Source organism: Arachis ipaensis, chromosome B6 (assembly GCF_059453495.1).
Source record: "Arachis ipaensis isolate K30076 ecotype BB chromosome B6, ASM5945349v1, whole genome shotgun sequence".
Classification (NCBI taxonomy): Eukaryota; Viridiplantae; Streptophyta; class Magnoliopsida; order Fabales; family Fabaceae; genus Arachis; species Arachis ipaensis.
In genome coordinates, this window is record NC_142441.1 from 116,149,491 (window position 1) to 116,173,962 (window position 24,472).

The 24,472-nt window shown below is 35.3% G+C and overlaps 2 protein-coding genes and 1 non-coding gene across 3 annotated transcripts; 1 reads left to right on the forward strand and 2 right to left on the reverse strand.

The window, feature by feature from the left end:
- Positions 1–1,244: 1,244 nt before the first annotated feature.
- Positions 1,245–1,796, reverse strand: LOC148562416 (uncharacterized). The gene is made up of 2 exons (XM_088490883.1): positions 1,581–1,796; positions 1,245–1,496 (listed from the first exon to the last, which is right to left on the reverse strand). Exons 1-2 carry the CDS (start codon positions 1,794–1,796, stop codon positions 1,245–1,247), a joined length of 468 nt encoding a protein of 155 aa, XP_088347009.1.
- A 2,157-nt stretch (positions 1,797–3,953) lies between these two features.
- On the forward strand, positions 3,954–7,761 carry LOC107604736 (adenylylsulfatase HINT1). The gene is made up of 5 exons (XM_016306395.3): positions 3,954–4,155; positions 4,714–4,771; positions 5,792–5,881; positions 6,693–6,810; positions 7,162–7,761. Exons 1-5 carry the CDS (start codon positions 4,100–4,102, stop codon positions 7,227–7,229), a joined length of 390 nt encoding a protein of 129 aa, XP_016161881.1. The 5' UTR covers positions 3,954–4,099; the 3' UTR covers positions 7,230–7,761.
- Positions 7,762–20,845: 13,084 nt separating this feature from the next.
- Positions 20,846–20,953, reverse strand: LOC148562417 (small nucleolar RNA R71). The gene has a single exon (XR_015887396.1). It is a non-coding gene; the product is annotated as a small nucleolar RNA R71 (small nucleolar RNA).
- Positions 20,954–24,472: the final 3,519 nt, after the last annotated feature.

Below are 24,472 nucleotides of genomic sequence, written 5' to 3' on the forward strand. Positions count from 1 at the left end.
TGTCACGTTCATCACATTCAGATTGAAGTACGAATGAATATCTTAGAAACGAAACAAGATGAATTGAATAGAAAACAGTAGTACTTTGCATTAATCTTTGAGGAACAGCAGAGCTCCACACCTTAATCTATGGAGTGTAAAAACTCTACCGTTAAAAATACATAAGTGAAAGGTCCAGGCATGCCCGAATGGCCAGCCCCTTTGATCTAAGAACCAGGCATCCCAAGATGGTCAAAAAGACTTCTAATACACTAGTAAAATGTCCTATTTATAATAAACTAGTCACTAGGGTTTACATGAGTAAGTAATTGATGCATAAATTCACTTCCGGGGCCCACTTGGTGTGTGCTTGGGCTGAGCTTGAGTGTTGCACGTGTAGAGGTCCTCCTTGGAGTTGAACGCCAGCTTTTGTGCCAGTTTGGGCGTTCAACTCTGGTTTTAGCTCCTTTTCTGGCGCTGGACGCCAGATTTGGGCAGAAAGCTGGCGTTAAACGCCAGTTTTCGTCATCTATTCTTGGCCAAAGTATGGACTATTATATATTTCTGGAAAGCCCTGGATGTCTACTTTCCAACGCAATTGGAAGCGCACCATTTCGAGTTCTGTAGCTCCAGAAAATCCACTTTGAGTGCAGGGAGGTCAGAATCCAACAGCATCAGCAGTCCTTCTTCAACCTCTGAATCTGATTTTTGCTCAAGTCCCTCAATTTCAGCCAGAAAATACCTGAAATCACAGAAAAACACACAAACTCATAGTAAAGTCCAGAAATATGAATTTAACATAAAAACTAATGAAAACGTCCCTAAAAGTAACTAGATTCTACTGAAAACATACTAAAAACAATGCCAAAAAGCATATAAATTATCCGCTCATCACAAGCGAACACAGAACAACCCCTGCGACCAACCTTGGAAAGGCTCCAACTCATCAACCAGGAATACAGAAGCCCGTCTGTTGCAGTGAATGACACGCATCTTCGAGATTCCTCTCTGTTTTTCTCAATAGCAGCTATCAGCCATTGTGAAAACTGATTACCCGCCACTAGCTATGGGTGTGCCTCCCGACCCTTCTTGACGAACAACTGATGTAGCCTCTTGTAGGTGCATTGTACGATGGCTGATATCGGTAGATAGCTTGTACCCTTAAGAATGGCATTCATGCACTCGGAGAGGTTCGTCGTTATATGTCCAAACAGACGACCGCCATCGCAGTGTTGTAGACAGATCTCTTTGTTGAACCTACTAGCCTAATATGCCATCTCTTGCGACAGCAATGTCAAAGCATCCATGTACCGCTCGTACTCAGCCCTGCTTGGATTATAAGCAGCATTTATGAGATACCACTTTTTCTTAGCAGACTTGAAACGAGACATGAAGTTCACTGCCATATGCCGGACACAGTAAGCATGAAATGCTTTAAGAGGATGCCAACCACTATCCTCAGCTCTCAGTGCAGCCTTGATCGCTTGAGATCTATCAGAAATAATTAGCAGGCATTCCTGTGTGGTGACGTGTTACCTCAAATTGGTAAGGAAGAAAGACTGTGATTTCGTCGTCTAGGACTCAACAATTGCAAAGGCTACATGAAGGATATTGTTGTTACCATCTTGTGCCACTGTAATAAGCAAAACACCACTATATTTGCCATAAAAATGTATGTCATCGACGGAGACGAATGGCTTGCAATGCTTGAAAGCCTCCACACAGGCAGGGAAGACACAAAATACCTTGTCAAACATGCTGCAATCACGCACCATGAGGTGTCCATCATAGTACGGTACAACACTAATCTCACCCATCGATCCGGGACAACAACTCAGCTGGGCTTGCAACAACCTCGACACCTTATTGTATGACTCCTCCTAATCACCGTTTATCTATGCAATCACCTTTTGCTTCACCATCCAAACCTTTCTGTACGAGGGTTTGAAGTGATAGCTTTGCCTAACTGCACCTTGTAGGCCAGAGATGCTGACGGACGGGTTGGATTGTATCAACGGAAAGATGATATGGCAGATGAGACTGCTGTCCAACTGTTGGGGGTCCTGCGACATGGTGGGTGCTAAACACGTGTGCGCTCCTTCCACCCTACGCACCTCCCTAACGAAATAAAACATCCGTGGTTGACAGGTACAACAAGCATAACAATGACAATTGAGAATATAGAACACAATGGAACTTCAACTTACCAATATCCAAGATTCTGTCAGAGAGCAATACGGAGACTCCAGGGGCAGCCTGCTTCATGTTGTTGGTGATGCACATGGTACTTTAATCGATCTGACTCCACTACTCGATATTCAGCACTTCTACGAATGCTGTAATTCTTCACATCCTGCATTACTGCATCTCTGCTTTTGAATCTGTGGCCAACCCAAAACTTCACATCATCGTCTAAGTTGTAATCGTCTTCACTCGTGTTGGAAAATGGATTCTTCTCTTATATCGCGTCCAGATCCAACGTAGCGTAGTGACTGGGTACAGATGACAAGACCTGAATTGGGTCCAGGGCAGGCAAAAGATACCGACATGATGCCTCAACGGTCTCTAGTATAAACTCCTCCTCCTCATCATCCTCAGAGAAACCGCTCTCGTTGCTATCCACAACATACTCCTCATTGGAGTCCTTATCGTCAACGTCTATGTCTTTCACTGGACTTGCAACGTGCAGTGGTTTGGGTGCGAGAGGTGGGTCATCCTGGACGAAGTCTGATTAGCCAGATCTACTGCTACTGACGTCACCAACCTCCGCAAAAAGCTCCATCACTTGTTCCGCTATGATTTTCCTATGGATGTCAAACATTAGGCGGACATGCTTGTCGCCATGGAGTAAAAACAGACGAAAACGAAAAATTTCATTTTTTGTCGGTGCTAGCAACCTATAACCCACCCTTTCGATCTTTTTTCTCGCGCTACCACTGACACTACTCAATATCAGATTCTTCAACTCAGATAAATAACTTACTCGCGCGGGTACACCACAGAATGGAATTTTCACACTCAAATATTACCTCATTATCACTATTTCTCAAACGGCAATTCGGATTCACACTTACAACCAAATATCCACTACTACTAGACATTTTAGCTTATTTTCGGAAGAAATAGGTAGAGAGTGAAATATTTGTGGAGAATACAAAGGGTTACACATCCTTTTATAGTTGTTAAAAATTTGTCTTTATGTATCTCGTTTATAGTATAAACATAATAATTATTCACGTATCTTGTTTACAGTCTAAACGAGATAAGGCCACATAGAAATGAAGTGTATATATCGTTTACAGTTACCGTGTAAACGAGATACGTGTAATCTTATCTCGTTTATACTGTAAACAAGATAAGAGATCCGATGTATTTTGGTCAAAACGTTACAAATTGTTTATTTTGGTAAGTAAAATATTTATTTATTTTATTTATTTAAAAAAATCCTAAAAAGGACATGACATTAAATTATAATGTTATTTTTTTATGCATGTTTAATTTTTTTAATATTGTTTCTAGTATGTTTTTTATTTAGTATTTTTTTAATATTCTTAATACTCTTTTTAATACGTTATAATTTTTTACTATTATTATTATTTATAGTTGATTTTTTTGTTTAGTTTTTTTTTTATTTTTTTTGTGCTTCTGGAGCTTGTACTTGTTCTCCAAATTATCGACCTTGTTCTTGTACTGCTGTCATTTTAGAATATTTCGTTAATTATTTAAGTTTGACCTTACAGTGGAATTTCATTGAAGCTAAATGAAATTTTTTTAAATTCAAATAGGACACCTTAAATCTCAAAAATCAAAACAAAATTTCGTCCAAACATAAAAGACTAATTTAATACTTTACCCAAAAAAAATATTTAGTATTAAAGGCTAAATGTCCAGTCACCAAAATAAAAAAAAGGCTAAATGTCCGTTAATAAAACAGAGAAGTTAAAAAGTGTTATTTTATATGTAAACATCATTTTAAATACAAAATTACTTCTGTATTTAAGTAGAAAAAAATAGATAAACAAAAAAGTAAAGCTTTCAAAAAGCTTGGTGGTGTTTTTCTCCTCCCAAAAACAAAATCAAACGCACCCTTACTCTTCCTTCTATTCTTCCATTGCATTCCATGGCTTCAGAGAAAGAAGCCGCTCTTGCAGCCATTCCCTCTGATGCTCCCACCATGTGATCTCTTCCCCTTCCATCTCATTTGTTTTCTTAACATGCTTCTCAAACTAGCCTCTCCACTTTTTTGTTCATTTTTCCCTGTTTATGTTCATGTTTTCATTTCCTTTGTCAAAGTGTGAAATTCCTATAAAGTTTGCATTTTATGTAGTTTGGATAAATAGGTAATTTTCATTTTTGGACCCCATGATTTCAATAAGAGTTTAATTATGATGCAGTTACAACCTAAAACTTTATATAGTTGTGCAATTATATTCCTCTTTTAGACAACTATTCACGGTGTCAATGCGTAAAAAACAGTTATTTTTGCTGTAATTTTAAGAGATTATATCGTTGTATCCGTTTGCATTTTGAAAGTGGCAGGTTTTTTTAATTAATTCTTTTCTTGAGTTTTTGGCATATTATGAGATTATTACCAGTGTATTTTTACAAGGATTTATGGAAATTGTGGACCAAAATTCCCTCAATTGTTTGAATACCAGAGGCTCTGCATTTTTGTGCTGGAGGTTTAATTTCTAAGTGTTTATATCCTTTCTCTTTTATTCTGTGATGGGACAGATTTGACAAGATCATCAATAAGGAAATTCCTTCTACTGTGGTTTATGAGGATGATAAGGTACTCTCTGAGCCTTTAATCAACTCCTCAACTTAACTATGTTACAGCTTAAGTGAAGTCTGATAGTGCCGTGAATAAATGCAGATAGAGGTGAAAACAGTGAAACAAAGATTTAAAGATGTATTGGAGTTTTGTCTTTTGATCTCTGTTGTTTTTTCTGTCTGGCTCTTCTATATTGATTTTAAAATCTTATTAACATCTATATAGACTTTTTAGTTTATACTTTTTTGACCAGGTAGACATCTAAATTAGTTCAGTGGGCATTCAATGTTAAAATACATAGGTTGTTGTGATAGGATCTTTGAATTGGTTAAAAGAAACTAGTTTTACTTTTACTTGCGAGATTGCCCGTTATAAGTATGAGTCAAGTTCAGAAGTGAAAAATCAGGTTATGGATCTATTATAGGAATACTCGATTTTTTGTACTTAATGTACCTATCAGTTCTTGGTGCTTTGGCTACTACTTTACTATGTTTTCATAAATAACACTTAACCTTTGAAATTCTTATATAGCTAAGATATTTGGAGTTAAATATGCTTTACATTACATATACGTTTTGTTGAAAATAACTGGTTTCTGCTTTTATTGTCAGTCACATGTTTATTTTTTCAATATTTTTTATGTCTTCGTCTCTCTAAGATTGATTCTTTCTTGAAGAATTTAATTACATGATCAGATTGCGATAATGTCCTATCCTCTAGGAACTTAATTCTGTGTAGTTCATTGAACATATTATTTCGTAAATCGTTATTTTTATTAGCAGTTTGGTTGCTTTCTATATGAAGAATGACATAATCTGAAAAAGTAGATTTGCAGAAATTCTTCTGAATTCCATTTACATCTTGTGTGAAAATTTATTAAACTCCTTTTATTTAGTATTTGTATTTTTGAAGTCAGAAGCAAGTATTGATTGCGTGGTTTCAACATTGATTGTAATTCTGATCAAGCTTTGTTATTTGATTTAATGGAATAGGAAATTAACAATTGACACCTTTTAATTTTTACTTCCTTTTCCGCAGGTCCTTGCCTTTAGGGACATAGCTCCTCAAGCTCCTATTCACATTCTAATCATTCCAAAAGTCAGGGATGGGCTAACTGGTCTATCCAAGGTATTTTTTAATTGTCACATTCTGTCCCTTCAATGATCATCTGGACACATGCATCCTGCACAGGCACACACTTGCTCTCACACTCATGCACTCATGGGAAGAATTTCTATCAGTTTGTGCTCAATAACACTGCTATTTTCAATTATAATTGTAGTTATACTCAACATGCTTCATTGTTGTTGTTTACTTCTTCTTAGCGAGATAAATTTTACCATGAAAGCACTATCAGAAACTTATTGATCAATTTTGCTCCTTTGTCCATGATATGCATTTCATGACAATTTTCTTTATAAGGTTATATAACCTATGGCCATATCATAGTTTCTTGTTATTTTCCTATGCAATTTGACCATAACCTAATTAGTCCTGGTAGCAAATTGAGTTCAAAGTTGGACTCCATTCTGAGTTCTGTGTTGAAGTGGAATCTGATTAGCATCACTTGAAAGGAAAAGAACAGAATACAAGGCACTTTTTTATTTTATTGATTTAAGCATCCATCACTCTAATATATGTTGTCTGTTTGTCACATTAAAATATTGGTCTTCTATTTTATGCTGTTTGTTATTCCCTTTAAGGTATTTACAGACATATTTTAATTTGTAAATCCACTTCACATTGCATATGCATCATTCTGGCTGTTTCAATCATTAGCTTGACTTATTTACAAGCAACTTTTAGTATTATTATTATTATTATTATTGAATGGAAACCTTTCGATGGCTTGAAGTATCGCTTACAACTGTTCTACTGTGTCTAGGTTAGGTCTTGTGTTTATATATTAATCTATCAATTCTCATGGTATTGTTTCCAGGCTGAGGAGAGGCACACTGAGATTCTTGGCCGCCTTCTCTACACCGCAAAACTGGTTGCAAAGCAAGAAGGCCTTGACGATGGCTTCAGAATTGTAATCAACGATGGACCAAAAGGCTGTAAGTGTTCCCATCAATCTCAATATGAGAACTCTTATCAAATCATCTTGTATGAGTTATGGTTATTATTAATATTATCAATTTTGGGAACTTTTATGATCGTCTTCTTTGAAGTTTGGTCAAATTCAATGGCCTCCCATTTCTAAAAGCATACATTGACCTCCTTTAATATTTGGGTAACAAAACACTTGTTTCCACTCTTGTATTTTGTAAAATATTATACCAAAGACCTTCGAAAATATAACACTAAGCTGCTTACATTAAACTCTTTGGGTGAAGCACTTCCTGAACCCTGCTTACGCAGGATGCTTGTTTGTCGGACTGTCTTTATTGATGGTTTGTTTTTGGCAGGCCAATCAGTGTACCACATTCATGTGCACCTTCTGGGAGGGCGACAAATGAACTGGCCCCCTGGCTAAAACCTCCTGTGATTGAAGGGCTATCTATCAATAACGAATTCAAATTACCAAGACACTATGGTGATGAGTTGGATTGTCTATTCTAATCTATGTTTAAATTGGTGTGTTTAATATTTGATGAAGTGAAATTCTCTAGTTGTTACTATTATCTATGCCATTATATTGGTCAATCCAACATTAGTATCATGATTGTAGGTTGTTTGTGGATTACCAGATGCTGCAAACTTGTCTTGTATTACCCCCTGTTTAGGTAAAATAAGAAAAATGTTAGAGGGCCATCAGAATTTATTGTTTTTGGTCATCAATGTCTAAAAGTGTGGGATAAAGTATCTCCTTGGATTACTAAACTAAAAAAATTGGGTTGATGGTTAAAAACAATAAATTCTGATGATCCTCTAGCATTTCTTGGTAAAATAAATTTTAGATTGATCTAGTGACTAGGAGTTTTGAAAGTATGCATGATGCCTTAGATTTACTTCGCTATTCTCATGTTACACACTTGCAATCAATCAAGATTGAATTAGCTCATCAAGTTAACGGGATGGAATTAAAATGCTTGAATTGTTAATAATAATAAACGATTCATGGAATATTAGAAAAGGAGTTTAACTCATTTCAAAAATTAGTTAAGAGGTTAGGATTGTCTTTTGGACTTCATATAGAAATTGAAAAACAATGAAATTAAGTAACACATTAGTTTGGATTGATTGCACGCAACATTTAGCCAATAACTAGTATTTTTATTCGTAATAATATTATGCGAACATACATTTTTTAAAATTACGTCGGTCTTGACATTATAGATTATGGCACAAAAAATTTATAACATTAAATTACTTTTATAGAAAGGTCATAAGGGATAAAAGTCTCCATCGGTTAAGAAGGTTAGGATTTTTGCAGATAAGAAAAAATAAATAATAAATTTTTTAGTTATTATTTTCATATGAAAGAGTTTAATTTTTTACTAATAATTAATTTTTAACACTTGTTATCTAAAATTTGAAAAGAATTTAACATGTATATTTTTATATTTGATTATGTGTTAAGTCTATTGTATAAATAAAAATAATTAATTTTTATGCTTGCTGTTTAAAAATATTTTTTTCTCTCTATATATAAATTTAATTAGATATTAGCATAAAAAAAATTTATATTGATAGTTATAAAATTAATTTAAATTTATTTTTTTTTTAAATAATTGAATCTTGATTCTAATTATAATCACAACATTACTATTTTCTCTAAATTATATGCAATAAATATTTGAAGAAAAAGAAGTGAAAATATAAATGAGAAAGATAAGTAGTAAAAATTCAAAACTAAATAAAAAATATGCATATAATAATATTTTTATTTAAATTATATTATGTTGTTAATTTTATTTTTTGTAGAACATAAAAGTAGAGAAAAATAGAGAATGAGAGAAAAGAGAGAGAAAGATAAAGAAGAAAATAAGACAGAGAGTTTATTAATTTTGGAAGTTAAAGAAAAAATTTATTTTAATTATAATAAAAAAATCTGATGACGTATTTTAATTTGTCAAATTATTAATGTAAAATATAAATTATAAACTATATATATAGTGGGAAGGATAAAGAGAAATAGAAAAAGAGAGAGAGAGATAGATAAGAGAATGTAAGAAGGAGGTTTATTTTTAGAAAAAAATATTTTTTCTAAATTTTAATAAAAGAGTGTCATGTGACACATTTTAGTTATTAAATTAGTTAGTAATATATAAATATAATATATAATATAGCTATATTTTAAATTTAAATATTTTAATTTTAATTTAATTTGAATACAATTAAAAAATATCATGTTGTATATTTTAATTGTCAAATTTGTAATTAGTCTTTGAAAATGATATATAAAAGAGATAGAGTGAGTGAAGTAACGAGAGAGATAGAGAAAGAAAGAGACCGGAGAAAAACTCTTTAATTTTGGAGAAAAAGATTTGATTTCAATTGTAATAAAAAAATGATATGTGACATATTTTGGATATAAAATTAATAATTTTTAATAGATGAGAGTACAATAAATTTTTTACAGTAATGTTAGAAAAATAAATTATAATTTTATGTAAATAAAATTTATCATTATATATTTGTTATATTTAAAATTATATAATTATTATAACAATAATTAATGAATGTTAAATAAAATTTTAATTTGTTTAGAATGATTTTTATTATCTTTTAAATATTATTAATTTTTTATTTCCTGTGACAGAATAAAATGTTATTAGCTAACGCATAGAATTTTATTCCCTTCTTCATGATTAAGATTAAATGATCATAACTTTATGGGTGGCTTCTGCGGAGTAAATATTGGGTAGCAACCGTAAACAAGTGGTGGTTTTTTGGTTGTCTACTATATCTCCTAATTCGATAGGTTAAGAATTAATCCGTTGTAAATTTGATCTTTATTTAAGAATCTGTTACTAAGTGACCCTCAACCAACCCAAATTGGTCTAAATAAGTACTAGTATTAATCCGTCGCAGATTGAAATTCCATTTAAGAGTTTGCTACTAGTCAATGAGTTGCTGCATGTACAAAACGAGATTCGAATTCCCACACTTATTAAACAGACTAATGAATTAACCATTGTATCAATCCAACTTGGTTTTTTTTTTTTTTTTTTGGTCAATAATCCAACTTGGTTTAAGCAAGTACTAGTTATTAACAAGTACGTACTAGTTATTAGGGAACTATATCACCCTCTTAATAAGCCCATAAAACAGATGTTGACAAAAAAAAGGGTGGATTTAAGTCAACTACCCAACAACCACAACTAACTTTTGCAAACCCATATCCAAAATAATCCAAATGTATAGTTCTTAGCAACACTAATAATGGAACATTATTAACTTTCTAAGCCTATCACCGCCAGCATAATTCTCTGTATTATTTAAGCGAAGCATGCTTTAGTGAATTTGTTATATTAATTGAAGAGCTCGGGTTTTTCATTTTCATTTTATTTTCTATGTCATGGCTTCTCTTGTACTTCTTGTGTCTTCATTTGTAAGTCCAAAGATTAAAATCTATGCCTTAAATGTTGCTAGTGATACTATAAAAGATGATGCTTCAAGCTTGCATGGATGGGGAAAGCAAATACAGAGAGATGGCTGTGACAATGAGTTGGAGGAAGAGTTAATGGCGGAGAAGATTCTACAAGAGCCTAGAGTTTGTATAGATTTGATTTAGCCATAATACCCTCTCTGCCTTTTTAAATAATTGTCTACTTGGATGAAGTAATATATTAAATAAAGATGAAAACTTTGATGCAGTTATTTTCATATAAAGTTGATAGTTGAGAACTATTAGATAATAATTTAGTTAAACATATCAAATCATCTCATGATTTTTAACTAACAACTTTACCTAAAAATAACTACTAGTAAATTTTCATTTTAAATAAATCGATGCATCACCACTTGTTCAAATTGACAGTTATGCGGGAGTGTATACAAGGTTAAATGATCCTTCTTTACTTTGTAGAATCTATCATTTTAAAATATTAAGTTTGTGAACAATTTCACTGTTCAGTTCATGTAATTTTTCTTTAATTACGTATGGATGTTGTTTGTGTTGAATGTGAGTCTTAATGGTACTTTATGAGCCATATGAACATATCGTAACCTCTATTTTGATACAAACTAAGCCTGAAAATTGTGGCCATAGTTAAAACTTAAAACCGACAATGATGTGACACGGGTTGTGATAGTTATTACTTATTAGTCGCTTCATACAAGTTCATTAGCTGAAAATTATGGTGGCTCAAAATTTTTCATAACGTAGTGAGAATTCAGAGTTTCAGACGACCTGTAACTTGCCTTTGTGCTTTGTGGCAGTTTTACCGGCATAACATGATTCTTATGGTAGCCAAGAAAATGCCATATTTGTGACGAAATTGTGGTGGTTTGCACTGCCATTTTCATCAAGACCATAACTTGAAAGTTGTGACGTTTAAAACTGTCGTGTTCTTAAGCAAACTGTGGTGTTTAGAAACAATGAAAATGCTAGGGATCAATACTTTTTAGGGAAAAAGAAAAATAAAGAGTTGGTAGTGTTGACTCAAATAGAGTAAACCACAAAAAGTCTCTATTATCAATTGCTGATAAAAGTACCTACCAATTTTGAGAACGATCAAAATACCTTCAAATTTTTTAAAACGTGACAAAAGTACCTAATTATAAAGAAATGTACCGAAGTTTTTGTTGTCAACAACGTCAACATTTACATCATTCATCACTGGAGTTTTGAGGAATCATTATTTCTTGTTCTGATTGGTCATGTAACCACCAAGTATCTTCCTCCCCTATTTTGGTGTTAAAGGTCAAATTCTCCATTCTCTCAATTGATGGTTGATACTATTTATGGTTTAAATAGTGAGCTGATATAACTAGTTCCTACATCAATGACGGTGTTTAACAAGAGGAAGCCATAGACTACACTATACGACATGATAAAAAGGTGGAAGCATTATCAAAATTGGTTGAGAAATTAGTGGTGTTGAGATAGGGAATTTGTTTAGTGTCATGACTGGTTTTTGGGGGAGAGGAAGATTTGTTGTGCTCTGTAAGTGTGGTGGTGTGGAAAGAGAAAACGTTGGGTAAAGTAAGTGCAAAAGAAAAGTAAAACTGGAAAAGAACAAAGCAAACAAATTTTGTCTTTAGAAAATGAAAAATAAAAATAAATTTTTAAAAAATAAAAAACAAAATTTTTTTAAGAGTAATTCTCCACATACAAGTGATTTTCCATATAAGTCATACAAGTCATTTATAAATACGTCGTTTCACATTTTTTTTTTGTGCCTCTTTTTCTTCTTCTTCTTCTTCTTCTTCTTCTTCTTCTTCTTCTGTAACGCGCGTGTTAGGCCCAACTTGTAAGACTTGTAAACAAAAATGACTTGTATATGTAGCACTCCTCACCTACATCTTAAATTCTAAATTCTTATTGAATTTAAAAAATAATAATTTAATTTTTAGTGATGACAAACATCTATATTTAGTTGGATTAAAAGTCCAAAAATGAGTTTGATATGTATTTTATTATGTAGGTCCATATGAGAGTTGAAATTAGAAAAAAAATGATTAAACTTCATTGCGCTAATTTTTGGATACTATATTGGACTAAGAAGCTGCCTTTGTTGATCCAACACACACATTCATGAAGGCTTATAGCTGCTGCATTTTGTCCATGTGATTTTGGATAGGAAATGAAGTTGGAGAAATGGGTTCTCTTCAAAGTGAATTAAAAATAATTTTTATCGAATGGTTGAAGGAAAAAAGATCACAACTTAGAGTCAAAGCAATAATCAAATAGTTCTGATTCAAGCAGTATAACAAGATTAAATGGCCTCCAAGATAAAGCAGAAAACAGGGACAGCAAACCTGCTCTCTTTCGAAGTATGATCCTCTGCTGAAGTTGCAATGTTCCTATGCAAATTCGCACCTCCACTACCTTTACATTTCTTCTCTGATTCTAGGAGAAGAAGACAAGCTATACATCGTCCTTATAGTACGTGTGACAGAACCACGTGCTGGACGTATCAGAAAACACTGGGGCGATTTCTGGGCTCCTTTTGGCCCAGTTTTCGACCTAGAAAATACAGATTAGAGGCTGTAGAGTGGGAGAATCATTCATTCATTCATACAACAATTCATTCACAAAAATTTTAGGTTTTAGATGTAGTTTTCTAGAGAGAGGCTCTTTCCTCTCCTCTCTCTAGGTTTTAGGATTTTAGGTTTAACTTTCCTTAATCTCAAATTTCTACTTTGCTTTAATTTAGTTTTCTTCTACTCTTATTAGTTCTAGCACTTTAGTTTATCTATTTCTCTTGTTGGTTTATTTATCTTCCCAATTTAGTTTATGAATTCTCATGTTAGATTTGATTTTCTATTTAATTCAAGTTGAGGTATTTCATATTTATTGCTTCTTCTATTATTTGTGAGTTATTGATGTTTGCAATTGATCGTTTGGATTTAATATTCCTTGCTAGTTTTCTATGTTTTTATGTTGTGCCTACCAAGTGTTTGATAAAATGCTTGGTTGGATTTTAGAGTAGGTTTTTCTCCTCTTGGCTTTGGTTGAGTAATTGAAGACTCTTAAGTTATCAAACTCCTTTGTTGGTTGATAATTGAAAGTTGCTAGTTGGTTTGGATCCCTCTAAAGCTAGTCTTTCCTTAGGAGTTAACTAGGACTTGAGGAATCAAATTGATTCATCCACTTGACTTTCTTTCATAGTTAGAGGTTAACTAAGTGGGAGCAAAGGACAATTCTTATCACAATTGATATGGATAACTAGGATAGGACTTTTAGTTCTCATACCTTGCCAAGAGCCTTTCTTAACTATTAGTTTAATTCTTGCAATTTACCTTTCTTGTTCCTTATTCAAAACCCCAAAAATATACTTTTCCATAACCAATAATAACTACACCTCCCTGCAATTCCTTGAGAGACGACCCGAGGTTTGAATACTTCGGTTATTATTTTTATTGGGGTTTGTTTCTTGTGACAAACAATTTTTTTTGCTTGAAAGGATTCTTTGTTGGTTTAGATACTATACTTGCAACGAGGATTTATTGTGAAATTCTAAACCGTCAAAAATTCGTTCGTCAAAAAATGGCGCCATTGCCGAAAAAATTACAAACGTGTGCCTTATTATTGGTTATTGTGAATATTGTGAATAATTTTGCTTTTTCGTTTCTTTGTTAGTTGTTTCTAGTTTTAGGAGTTTATTCTCATTATTTTCTTATTAGTTTTTGTTTTTACTTTCTTTTGTTACTATGAATTCTCACCCCTTTGGCTATGAGTTTGGTTCAAATTATGTTGTAGGGAATGAAAGCTATAATGAGAACATGCATCAAGGTTAGAACAATCAAAGATGGGAGGAGTCACGAGGATTTCATCAACCCTTTCGGCAACAACATCCTCCAATGTGCCATGAGCAACAACCATTCTACGATGCATCCCAAGACAATGGTTATGGTGGACCTTTTCGTGACAATCTACCCCCACCAATTTACTATGAGCAAGAGCCATTCCGAGGTGCGTACCAAGACAATGGATATGGTGGACCTCCTTGTAGTTACCAACAAGCCCCACCATATACATATGAACCCCCTCCTCAACATAGTTTTGAACCACTATACTCACAAGCCCCTTTCCACCATTCACCTCCAGGTGACCCTAACCCTTATCCACCATACCAACCACCACACGAACCATATGAACCATACCCAGAACCACCACCTTAATATTCACCATCTCCATACCCTTACCAAGAAGAACCACCTTCCTATTATGAACCCTCTCTCCAAAATGATGAACCCTCCTATCCACCCAAACCCCCATTGGATGACAACACCCTTAATGTTATTCGCCAAGGGCAAATAAAGTTTCAAACCACACTTACCTCTGCTTTCACTGGTCTAACCTCCACTCTTCAAGCTCTTATATCCCGCATGGATCAATCCTTTACCCCCAATACTCAACCCTCAAGCTCTGGTGTACTTACTTTTCACCCATCTCCAGCAATCCAAGAGCAACATGATCCCAATTACGCTATTGACACAGAACAAGAGAGAAGGGATCGTCTTAGGGACGTAATGGATCGGTTTCACGCATACATACTTCAAGAGAAGCAAGAGGAGGCCAAAAAGGTGGAGGTAGGAGAGACCCTTGAAGAAAGTTGTCAAGAGGTGGAAGTTATCAAGGAGGAGCTGGATTTTGTACTAGAGCAAGTGGAGAATGCCAAAATTATTGAAGAAGAGGAAGTGGTCAAGGACTTAGGAGATGCAGAACCTCCATGGGAAACTCAAGTCATAGAACCTTTTTCCAAGACGTTTGAATTTGATGTTGAGGAGGGTGTACAACCTCTAAGACATGTCATGGTTGAAAACTTGGAGGAGGTTGATCATGAGATGGGTTCAATAATTAATGAGTTTTTACCTACAATTGAACCCTCTCCCATTGAACTAGAGGAAGAGGTTAATGTTGCAGAAGCTTGTCAAGAGGTGGAGATCATCAAAGAGGAGTCCAAGAGAGTGAAGCATACATTGGCAAGGCCGCCACTGGAGATACCTTCCCCCAAGCCATTACCATCCAACACAACATTCAAGTGGGTAAAATTCTTATCCTTAAACTCTACCTTTCCACTTGAATATGGTCTGCTTGAAACAGATGGACAACTTAGAGCTATCTACAGTTTTAAGAGTAAAAGGAAGATGGTTAGTGGTTGGCAACACCATCCTAGGTTCGTTATGGTTGGAAGCTCAAGGCCTAATTGCAAAGGTTGGTACAATTCTCAATTGATTGGGTCTAGGAGGATGTTTGGGTGCTTAAATGAGAATTTCAAGGCTAAACCACCTGGATGGGATCGTGATAATCAACTTAAAGACGGGTGTAAAAATAAGATTTGGGATGCCGGCATACAAGAGGATCAACTTTGGGAGCTCAAAGCTTGTGGAGAACTTCATCAAGGCTTGGTGAATTTATTTGGAGATGTTGAAGCTTATTGGAAGTCCAAGCATTGGTGGCAGTTTCAAAATGAGTTCAAGCACAAGCCACCATGACAAGGAGCTCACCAAATGTCCAACTTAAGGACTTTAACTAAAAGTGCTAGGTGGGAGACAACCCACCATGGTATGATCGTTACTTTTTTTTTATTATTAGTTTTATTTTATTTTTTTCAGTGTTTATTTATAAAATTCTGCATAATCACCTGCATTCTACATAAAAAAAACGCTTTCGACGCGCAAGCGTCTACGACGCGCACGCGTCATATGTGTATGCGCAAATGAACAGAGAGTTGCGATGGAGACGCACGGGAGGGGTGCATGGCGCACAAGCCACACCACGCGTACGCGTGCCTCATGCATACGCGTCCCCTGCAATTTTTTCAACCCACGCGTAAGCGTCAGCGACGCGTACGCGTGGGCATGAAAATCGGCGTAAAAAGCGAATTGAATAGAAAGTTGCGCTGCCACTATACGGGAATCCTGTGAGTTGTCACGCGTACTCGTGACGAACGCTCGCGCGTCACTTTTCTTCTTCGGGCACCCACGCATACGCGTCGCATGGCCATTTCAGTTTGCACGCATACGTGTGATGCGAGCGCACGCATCGCGCCCTGTTTTTCATTTCTTACTCCTTTTTCTTCTTTTCTCACTTTCTTCTCATCCTTATTCTCTTTCATTCTCTTTTACATACTGCATTTGCATACTTTCCTTCATTGCATTTTAATTTTATTCATATTTTTATCTCCTTTTCTAATTTCCTATTTTACCATTGGTGTTAAATGTTCTTATTCAACTATTGTATCTTTTCTGATATTATTTTGGTGCTCAGTGACTTGTTTTACACTGTTGGGTGATATTATTTATCTGTCAATGCCAATCTTTTATGATACCTGTGTTCCTTTTGCATTGACATGAATTTATACTGTCTTTCATTACTGATGAGCGGATAATTTATACGCTTTTTGGCATTATTTTTAGTATGTTTTTAGTAGGATCTAGTCACTTTTAGGGATGTTTTCATTAGTTTTTATGTTAAATTCACATTTCTGGACTTTACTATGAGTTTTTGTGTTTTTCTGTGATTTCAGGTATTTTCTGGCTGAAATTGAGGGACTTGAGCAGAAATCAGATTCAGAGGTTGAAAAAAGGACTGCTGATGCTGTTGGATTCTGACCTCCCTGCACTCAAAGTGGATTTTCTGGAGCTACAGAACTCGAAATGGCGCGCTTCCAATTGCGTTGGAAAGTATACATCCAGGGCTTTCCAGCAATATATAATAGTCCATACTTTGGCCAAGAATTGATGACGTAAACTGGCGTTCAACGCCAGCCTTCTGCCCAAATCTGGCGTCCAGCGCCAGAAAAGGATCCAAAACCAGAGTTGAACGCCCAAACTGGCACAGAAACTGGCGTTCAACTCCACAAATGGCCTCTGCACGTGGAACACTTAAGCTCAGCCCAAACACACACCAAGTGGGCCCCGGAAGTGGATTTATGCATCAATTACTTACTCATGTAAACCCTAGTGACTAGTTTATTATAAATAGGACCTTTTACTAGTCTTTTTGACCATCTTTGGTCTCAGTTTTAATCCATTGTTCATCTTAGGAGACTATTGATCTCGTTTAGGGGGCTGGCCATCTCGGCCATGCCTGGACCTTCACTTATGTATTTTCATACGGTAGAGTTTCTACACTCCATAGATTAAGGTGTGGAGCTCTGCTGTCCCTCAAAGATTAATGCAAAGTACTACTGTTTTCTATTCAATTCTTCTTATTTCGCTTCTAAGATATCCATTCGCACCCAAGAATGTGATGAAGGTGATGATTATGTGTGACGCTCATCATCCTTCTCCCTTATGAACGCGTGCCTGACAAACACTTCTGTTCTACATGAATTAAGCTAGAATGAGTATCTCTTAGATCTCCTAACCAGAATCTTCGTGGCGTAAGCTAGAATGATGGCGGCATTCAAGAGAATCCGGAAGGTCTAAACCTTGTCTGTGGTATTCTGAGTAGGATTCAATGATTGAATGACTGTGACGAGCTTCAAACTCGCGAGTGCTGGGCGTTAGTGACAGACGCAAAAGGAGGGTGAATCCTATTCCAGCATGATCGGGAACCGACAGATGAATAGCCGTGCCGTGACAGGGTGCGTGAGCATATTATTCACTGAGAGGAGGGGATGTAGCCACTGACAACGGTGATGCACTTGCATAAAGCCAGCCATGGAAAGGAGTAAGACTGATTGGATGAAGATAGCAGGAAAGCAGAGATTCAGAGGAACGAAAAGCATCTCCATTCGCTTATCTGAAATTCCTACCAATGATTTACATAAGTATCTATATCCCTATTTTATTATATAATATTCGAAAACACCATTATCACTTTATATCTGCCTGACTGAGATTTACAAGGTGACCATAGCTTGCTTCATACCAACAATCTCCGTGGGATTCGACCCTTACTCACGTAAGATATTACTTGGACGACCCAGTGCACTTGCTGGTTAGTTGTATCGAAGTTGTGACAATTATGTATTGAGATCAGAGCACCAAGTTGCTCACGTTGCCGGAGATTGTTTGAGCCTGGACATCACAATTTCGTGCACCAAGTTTTTGGCGCCGTTGCCGGGGATTGTTTGAGTTTGGACAACTGACGGTTCATCTTGTTGCTCAGATTAGGTAATTTTCTTTTTATTTTCTTTTCAAAAATTTTTCAAAAATATTTCAAAATCTTTTCACCTGTTTTCGAAAAAAATAAAAATGTTTTCAAAAATAAAATATTTTTATTCAAAATTTTTAAGAATGAATTCTAGTGTTTCATGAAGCATGTGAAGCCTGGCTGGCTGTAAAGCCATGTCTAAATTCATTTGGACTGAGGCTTGCAATTTGTTATCAAGAGAAAATTAGTTGTTGCTCATCCACCTGCTGCTGATCCATGATCACCTGCTGAAGCTTGGCTGGCCATTGGCCATGTCTAGTGTTTTGGACTGGAGCTTTCTTTGAAAGCTTGGCTGGCTAGTGAGCCATGTCTAATTCCTGGACTGAAGCTTTAGACTAACATGGCAAGATTCCTGGAATTCATATTAAAAATTTTTGGAATCCTCATTTTTCCTTTTAATATGCAAAAAATATAAAAGAAAAATCCAAAAAAAAAAAATTTAGAAAATCATAAAAATCAAAAATATTTTTCTGTTTCTTGTTTGAGTCTTGAGTCATATCATAAGTTTGGTGTCACTTGCATATGCATCTTGCATTTTTTCGAAAATATCATGCATTCATAGTGTTCTTCATGATCTTCAAGTTGTTCTTGGTAAGTCTTCTTGTTTGATCTTGATGATTTTTTGTTTTGTGTCTTTTCATGTTTATCATATGCATTCTTGAATTCTTAGTGTCTAAGCATTAAAGAATTCTAAGTTTGGTGTCTTGCATGTTTTCTTTGCATTAAAAATTTTTCAAAATTGTGTCTATGATGTTCATCATGATCTTCATAGTGTTCTTGGTGTTCATCTTGACATTCATAGCATTCTTGCATGCATCACATGTTTTGATCTAAAAATTTCATGCATTGCAATTTTTTTGTGTTTTTCTCTCTCATCATAAAAATTCAAAAATTAAAAAAATATCTTTCCCTTTTTCTCTCATCAAATTCGAAAATTTGGATTGACTTTTTCAAAAATTTTCAAAATCAAATTGTTTCTCATGAGTCAAATCAAATTTTCAATTTGAAAATCTTATCTTTTTCAAAATCTTTTTCAAAAATCAAATCTTTTTCAAAATTCTTAGTTATTTTCGAAAATTCCAAAAATATTTTTCAAAAAAATCTTTTTCTTATTTTTATACCAAATTTTCGAAAATAACATAATCAATTAATTATTTGATTCAAAAATTTGAAGTTTGTTACTTGCTTGTTAAGAAAGATTCAAACTTTAAGTTCTAGAATCATATCTTGTGATTTCTTATGAATCAAGTCATTAATTGTGATTTTAAAAATCAAATCTTTTTCAAAACTAATTTCAATCATATATTTTCAAAAATATCTTCTTATCTTATCTTTTTCAAAAATATCTTTTCAAAATATCTTTTCTAACTTCCTAACTTCTTATCTTTTCAAAAATTGTTTCAACTAACTAACTAACTTTTTGTTTGTTTCTTAACTTTTTCAAAACTACCTAACTAAATCTCTCTCTCTCAAATTTTCAAAAATATCTCCCCTCTTTTTCAAAAATTTCTTTTTTATTAACTAATTATTTTTATTTTTAAATTTTAAAAATTTTTCGAAAATTTCTAACATTTTTCAAAAACCATTTTTCAAAAATCACTAACTCTTTTTCAAAATAATTTTCGAAAATTATCCCTCCCCCATCCTATTCTATTTATTCATTCATATCCTAACATCTCATCTCACATCTCTTCCATCCGTACAGTTGTGTTTCTTCCTTTACATCACATTCTTTGTCTCCCCCTCTTTTCTTCCACTCACAAAGGGATCCCTATACTGTGGTATAAAGGATCTCTATTATTATTATTATTATTATTCTGTGCCTTCTTCTTTGTCATATGAGCAGGAGCAAGGATAAGAACATTCTTGTAGAAGCAGATCCAGAACCTGAAAGGACTCTGAAGAGAAAATTAAGAGAAGCTAAAATACAACAATCCAGAGATAACCTTTCAGAAATTTTCGAACAGGACAAGGAGATGGCAGCCGAAAATAATAATAAAATAAGGAAGATGCTTGGTGACTTCACTGTACCTAATTCCAATTTACATGGAAGAAGCATCTCCATTCCTGCCATTGGAGCAAACAACTTTGAGCTGAAACCTCAGTTAGTTTCTCTGATGCAGCAGAACTGCAAGTTTCATGGACTTCCATCTGAAGATCCTTTTCAGTTCTTAACTGAATTCTTGCAGATATGTGATACTGTTAAGACTAATGGAGTACATCCTGAAGTCTACAGGCTCATGCTTTTCCCCTTTGCTGTAAGAGACAGAGCTAGATTATGGTTGGATTCTCAACCCAAAGACAGCCTGAACTCTTGGGATAAGCTGGTCACGGCTTTCTTAGCCAAGTACTTTCCTCCTCAAAAGCTGAGCAAGCTTAGAGCTGATGTTCAAACCTTCAGACAGAAAGAAGGTGAATCCCTCTATGAAGCTTGGGAAAGATACAAACAGTTGACCAAAAAGTGTCCTTCTGACATGCTTTCAGAATGGACCATCCTTGATATATTCTATGATGGTCTGTCTGAGTTATCTAAGATGTCATTGGATACCTCTGCAGGTGGATCCATTCACCTAAAGAAAACGCCTGCAGAAGCTCAAGAACTCATTGACATGGTTGCTAATAACCAGTTCATGTACACTTCTGAAAGGAACCCTGTGAGTAATGGGACGCCTATGAAGAAGAGAGTTCTTGAAGTTGATACTCTGAATGCCATATTGGCTCAGAACAAAATATTGACTCAGCAAGTCAATATGATTTCTCAGAGTCTGCATGGAATGCAAGCTGCATCCAACAGTACTCAAGAGGCATCTTCTGAAGAAGAAGCTTATGATCCTGAGAACCCTGCAATAGCAGAGGTAAATTACTTAGGTGAACCTTATGGAAACACCTATAACTCATCATGGAGAAATCATCCAAATTTCTCATGGAAGGATCAAAAGCCCCAGCAAGGCTTTAATAATGGTGGAAGAAACAGGTTTAGCAATAGCAAGCCTTTTCCATCATCAACTCAGCAACAGACAGAGAACCCTGAACAAAACGCTTCTAATTTAGCAAATCTAGTCTCTGATCTATCTAAGGCTACTGTAAGTTTCATGAATGAAACAAGGTCTTCCATTAGAAATCTGGAAGCACAAGTGGGCCAGCTGAGTAAAAGGATCACTGAAATCCCTCCCAGTACTCTCCCAAGCAATACAGAAGAGAACCCAAAGGGAGAGTGCAAGGCCATTGACATAAGCAAAATGGCCGAACCTGTAAGGAGCGGAGAGGACGTGAATCCTAAGGAGGAAGACCTCCTGGGACGTCCAGTGATCAATAAGGAGCTTCCCTCTGAGGAACCAAAGGACTCTGAGGCTCATCTAGAGACCATAGAGATTCCATTGAACCTCCTTATGCCCTTCATGAGCTCTGACGAGTATTCCTCTTCTGAAGAGAATGAGGAGGTTACTGAAGAGCAAACTGCCAAGTTTCTTGGTGCAATCATGAAGCTGAATGCCAAATTATTTGGCATTGATACTTGGGAAGTTGAACCTCCCTTGTTCATCAATGAACTGAGTGATCTGGATCAACTGACATTACCTCAGAAGAGACAGGATCCTGGAAAGTTCATAATACCCTGTACCATAGGCACTATGATCTTTAAAGCTCTGTGTGACCTTGGTTCAGGGATAAACCTCATGCCCACTACAAGAAAAATACCCATTCAGCCACACTTTTTTTAAGCTACATTTGAAAAGTGTAGCCTATTCCTCCTTTTTGCGGGAGAATAGGAATCACATTTGTGGCATCACTTGAAAAGCGATGCCTTAGATATTATAAAGATCACTTATAAAGCGTAGCCTTAACTTAAGAGTTATGGGTTCACTTTTTACACCAAAGAAAACACTTTTAAAGTGTAGCCTATTTATCATATTTCAGGTGCATTTTAAAAGTGTTGCCTAATGTATTTCAAGTCAAATATGTCAACACTTAGTAAATTTTTTCACAATATTTCACCAAATATATATACAAGCACGCGTACAGTAGACACTAGACACTTAGGCAAATAAAAACAAAATAACACACTTAGGCAAATAAAAACAAAAATAACATGGCCATAGACACTTAGGCAAATAAAAACAAAATAACATGGCCACTGAACTCACGATCCCTAGCTAGCTAATCACACTCCCTTCATCACCCCCAAATCAGAGAAGACCACTGACGGCGTCAACCCTCACGGCGTCACCGCTCACGGCGTCACCGCTCACGGCGTCAGCATCTCCACCACTCACTCATCTTCATCACTCACCTCTCACCACGCCGCCACTCGTTTTCATCACCGGTTCTCGTCGCTGCGCGCTGACATCAGGAAGATCGACTGTGCGCTCGACTAAAAGCTTCTCTTTATTCGCTCACCGTCGTGAAGAAAGGTATGTATCACCTTCATTTGGTTTCTAAAATCTGAGAGGGTAGGATTCTGATTTTTGGGTTGCAATTTGGGGGTTTGGTACAAAATCCTTTGAATTCGTGAATTGATGAACATGCATGCTAATCTTGCGGCGCAGGAGAACTCAGAATTTGCTGGTTTCATTCCGTTATTGCTGCGGCACAGCAGAACTCGTGAATTTGGGATTGTTGCGGCGCAGGAGATCGAACTCGTGAATTTGGGATTGGGGTTTCATTCCGTTTACGCAGGTACTTTATAGGTTAAAGAAAAATAGCAAACATTTTTGCACCCCAATTTGATGAACGAATGATTGTAGGATCAATTTGTGGTCAAATGCTATAAATTAGTAGTAATCCATGAAAGAGTTCCCAAACTGTGAAATACACTTGTGAAAGTTGATTATATGTCTTAATTCTGGGTTTGATTCTCATAATTGTCTTTCGCTTGTTGCTTATCGTTCTCTACTCTTATAGAATTCTGCTCCACATTGATGAAACAAAAATGTTTTCCTAGTTCAAAAGTTTCCTGCGCAATCAGTGTTAGTGTTTCGTATTTTTAACACACGATTTCTTAGTATATTTTGTGTTGATTGCTTCTTGATCGAAGTACATTTCATGACTTGGCGATTGCCATTGAGGGAAAAATTGCTTCCCTGGTTCAATTTTTTTTTGTGCAATCAGTATTAGTGTTATGTTCTTAACACGGGTTTTCTTATTATTAAATACGTCCAATTTGTGTGGAACTCTTGCTTGATTGAAGTGCATTTGATGACTTGGTGACTTGCTTTAGTTGAACTCTGGAAAAGTTATCGCTGTTGGCCCCGGTCTTCGTGGCAAGGACGGGAACCTAAACCTCTTGGTTCAGTTATTATTGTCTATTATGAATGGATTTTGAGTGAAAAGCTTTGTTGTATATGATGATTGATGAAGAAGCTTCCCTTTCCATCCACAATTACTTGTTCTATTAGGAATACACAAGCTCAATTACATTCCAGCACTTCCTTTTTATTTTTTCCCTCTGATTTCTCCAATTCAAATCAATTTGCACTTTTTAAAACTTGAATAATTAAAATCCTGTGTGTAGAGCAGTGTCAAAATTCGGAAATAGATTTTATATATAATAGATTTTGATATGTCAAAGTAGTGGAGTTAGCTGTGTTAGCTTTTAGGGAAGTTTGAAGTTAGAGCCGTAGTGGCACTTAAAAGGCATATCTAGTTCTAGAAGACATGCAAACTTTTAACTAATTAAAAGGAAACTGTGATTTTTTAGAGATCTATTGTCATAAAAATAAAATTTGAGTTTCGTAATTTAATTGATTTGTAGTGTTTTCTGGGGTTTTGGTTGGACAACGACATTTTTTCTATTGATTCTATACTATCATGTTGAGTTTCTTGTAAAAGATGAATTCATCTTTTTTATTGAGTTGTTCAAGAGTTGCATCATTTTAGGATCTCAAATAAGTTTTTACAGGCGTAAAATGTTGATGTTAACTTGTCTCTTCTCTCAATAATAGTGAGTATGGTAAAGATAAATAATTGTGACGTCAGATTTTTTTTTTTATAACAATTTCGTC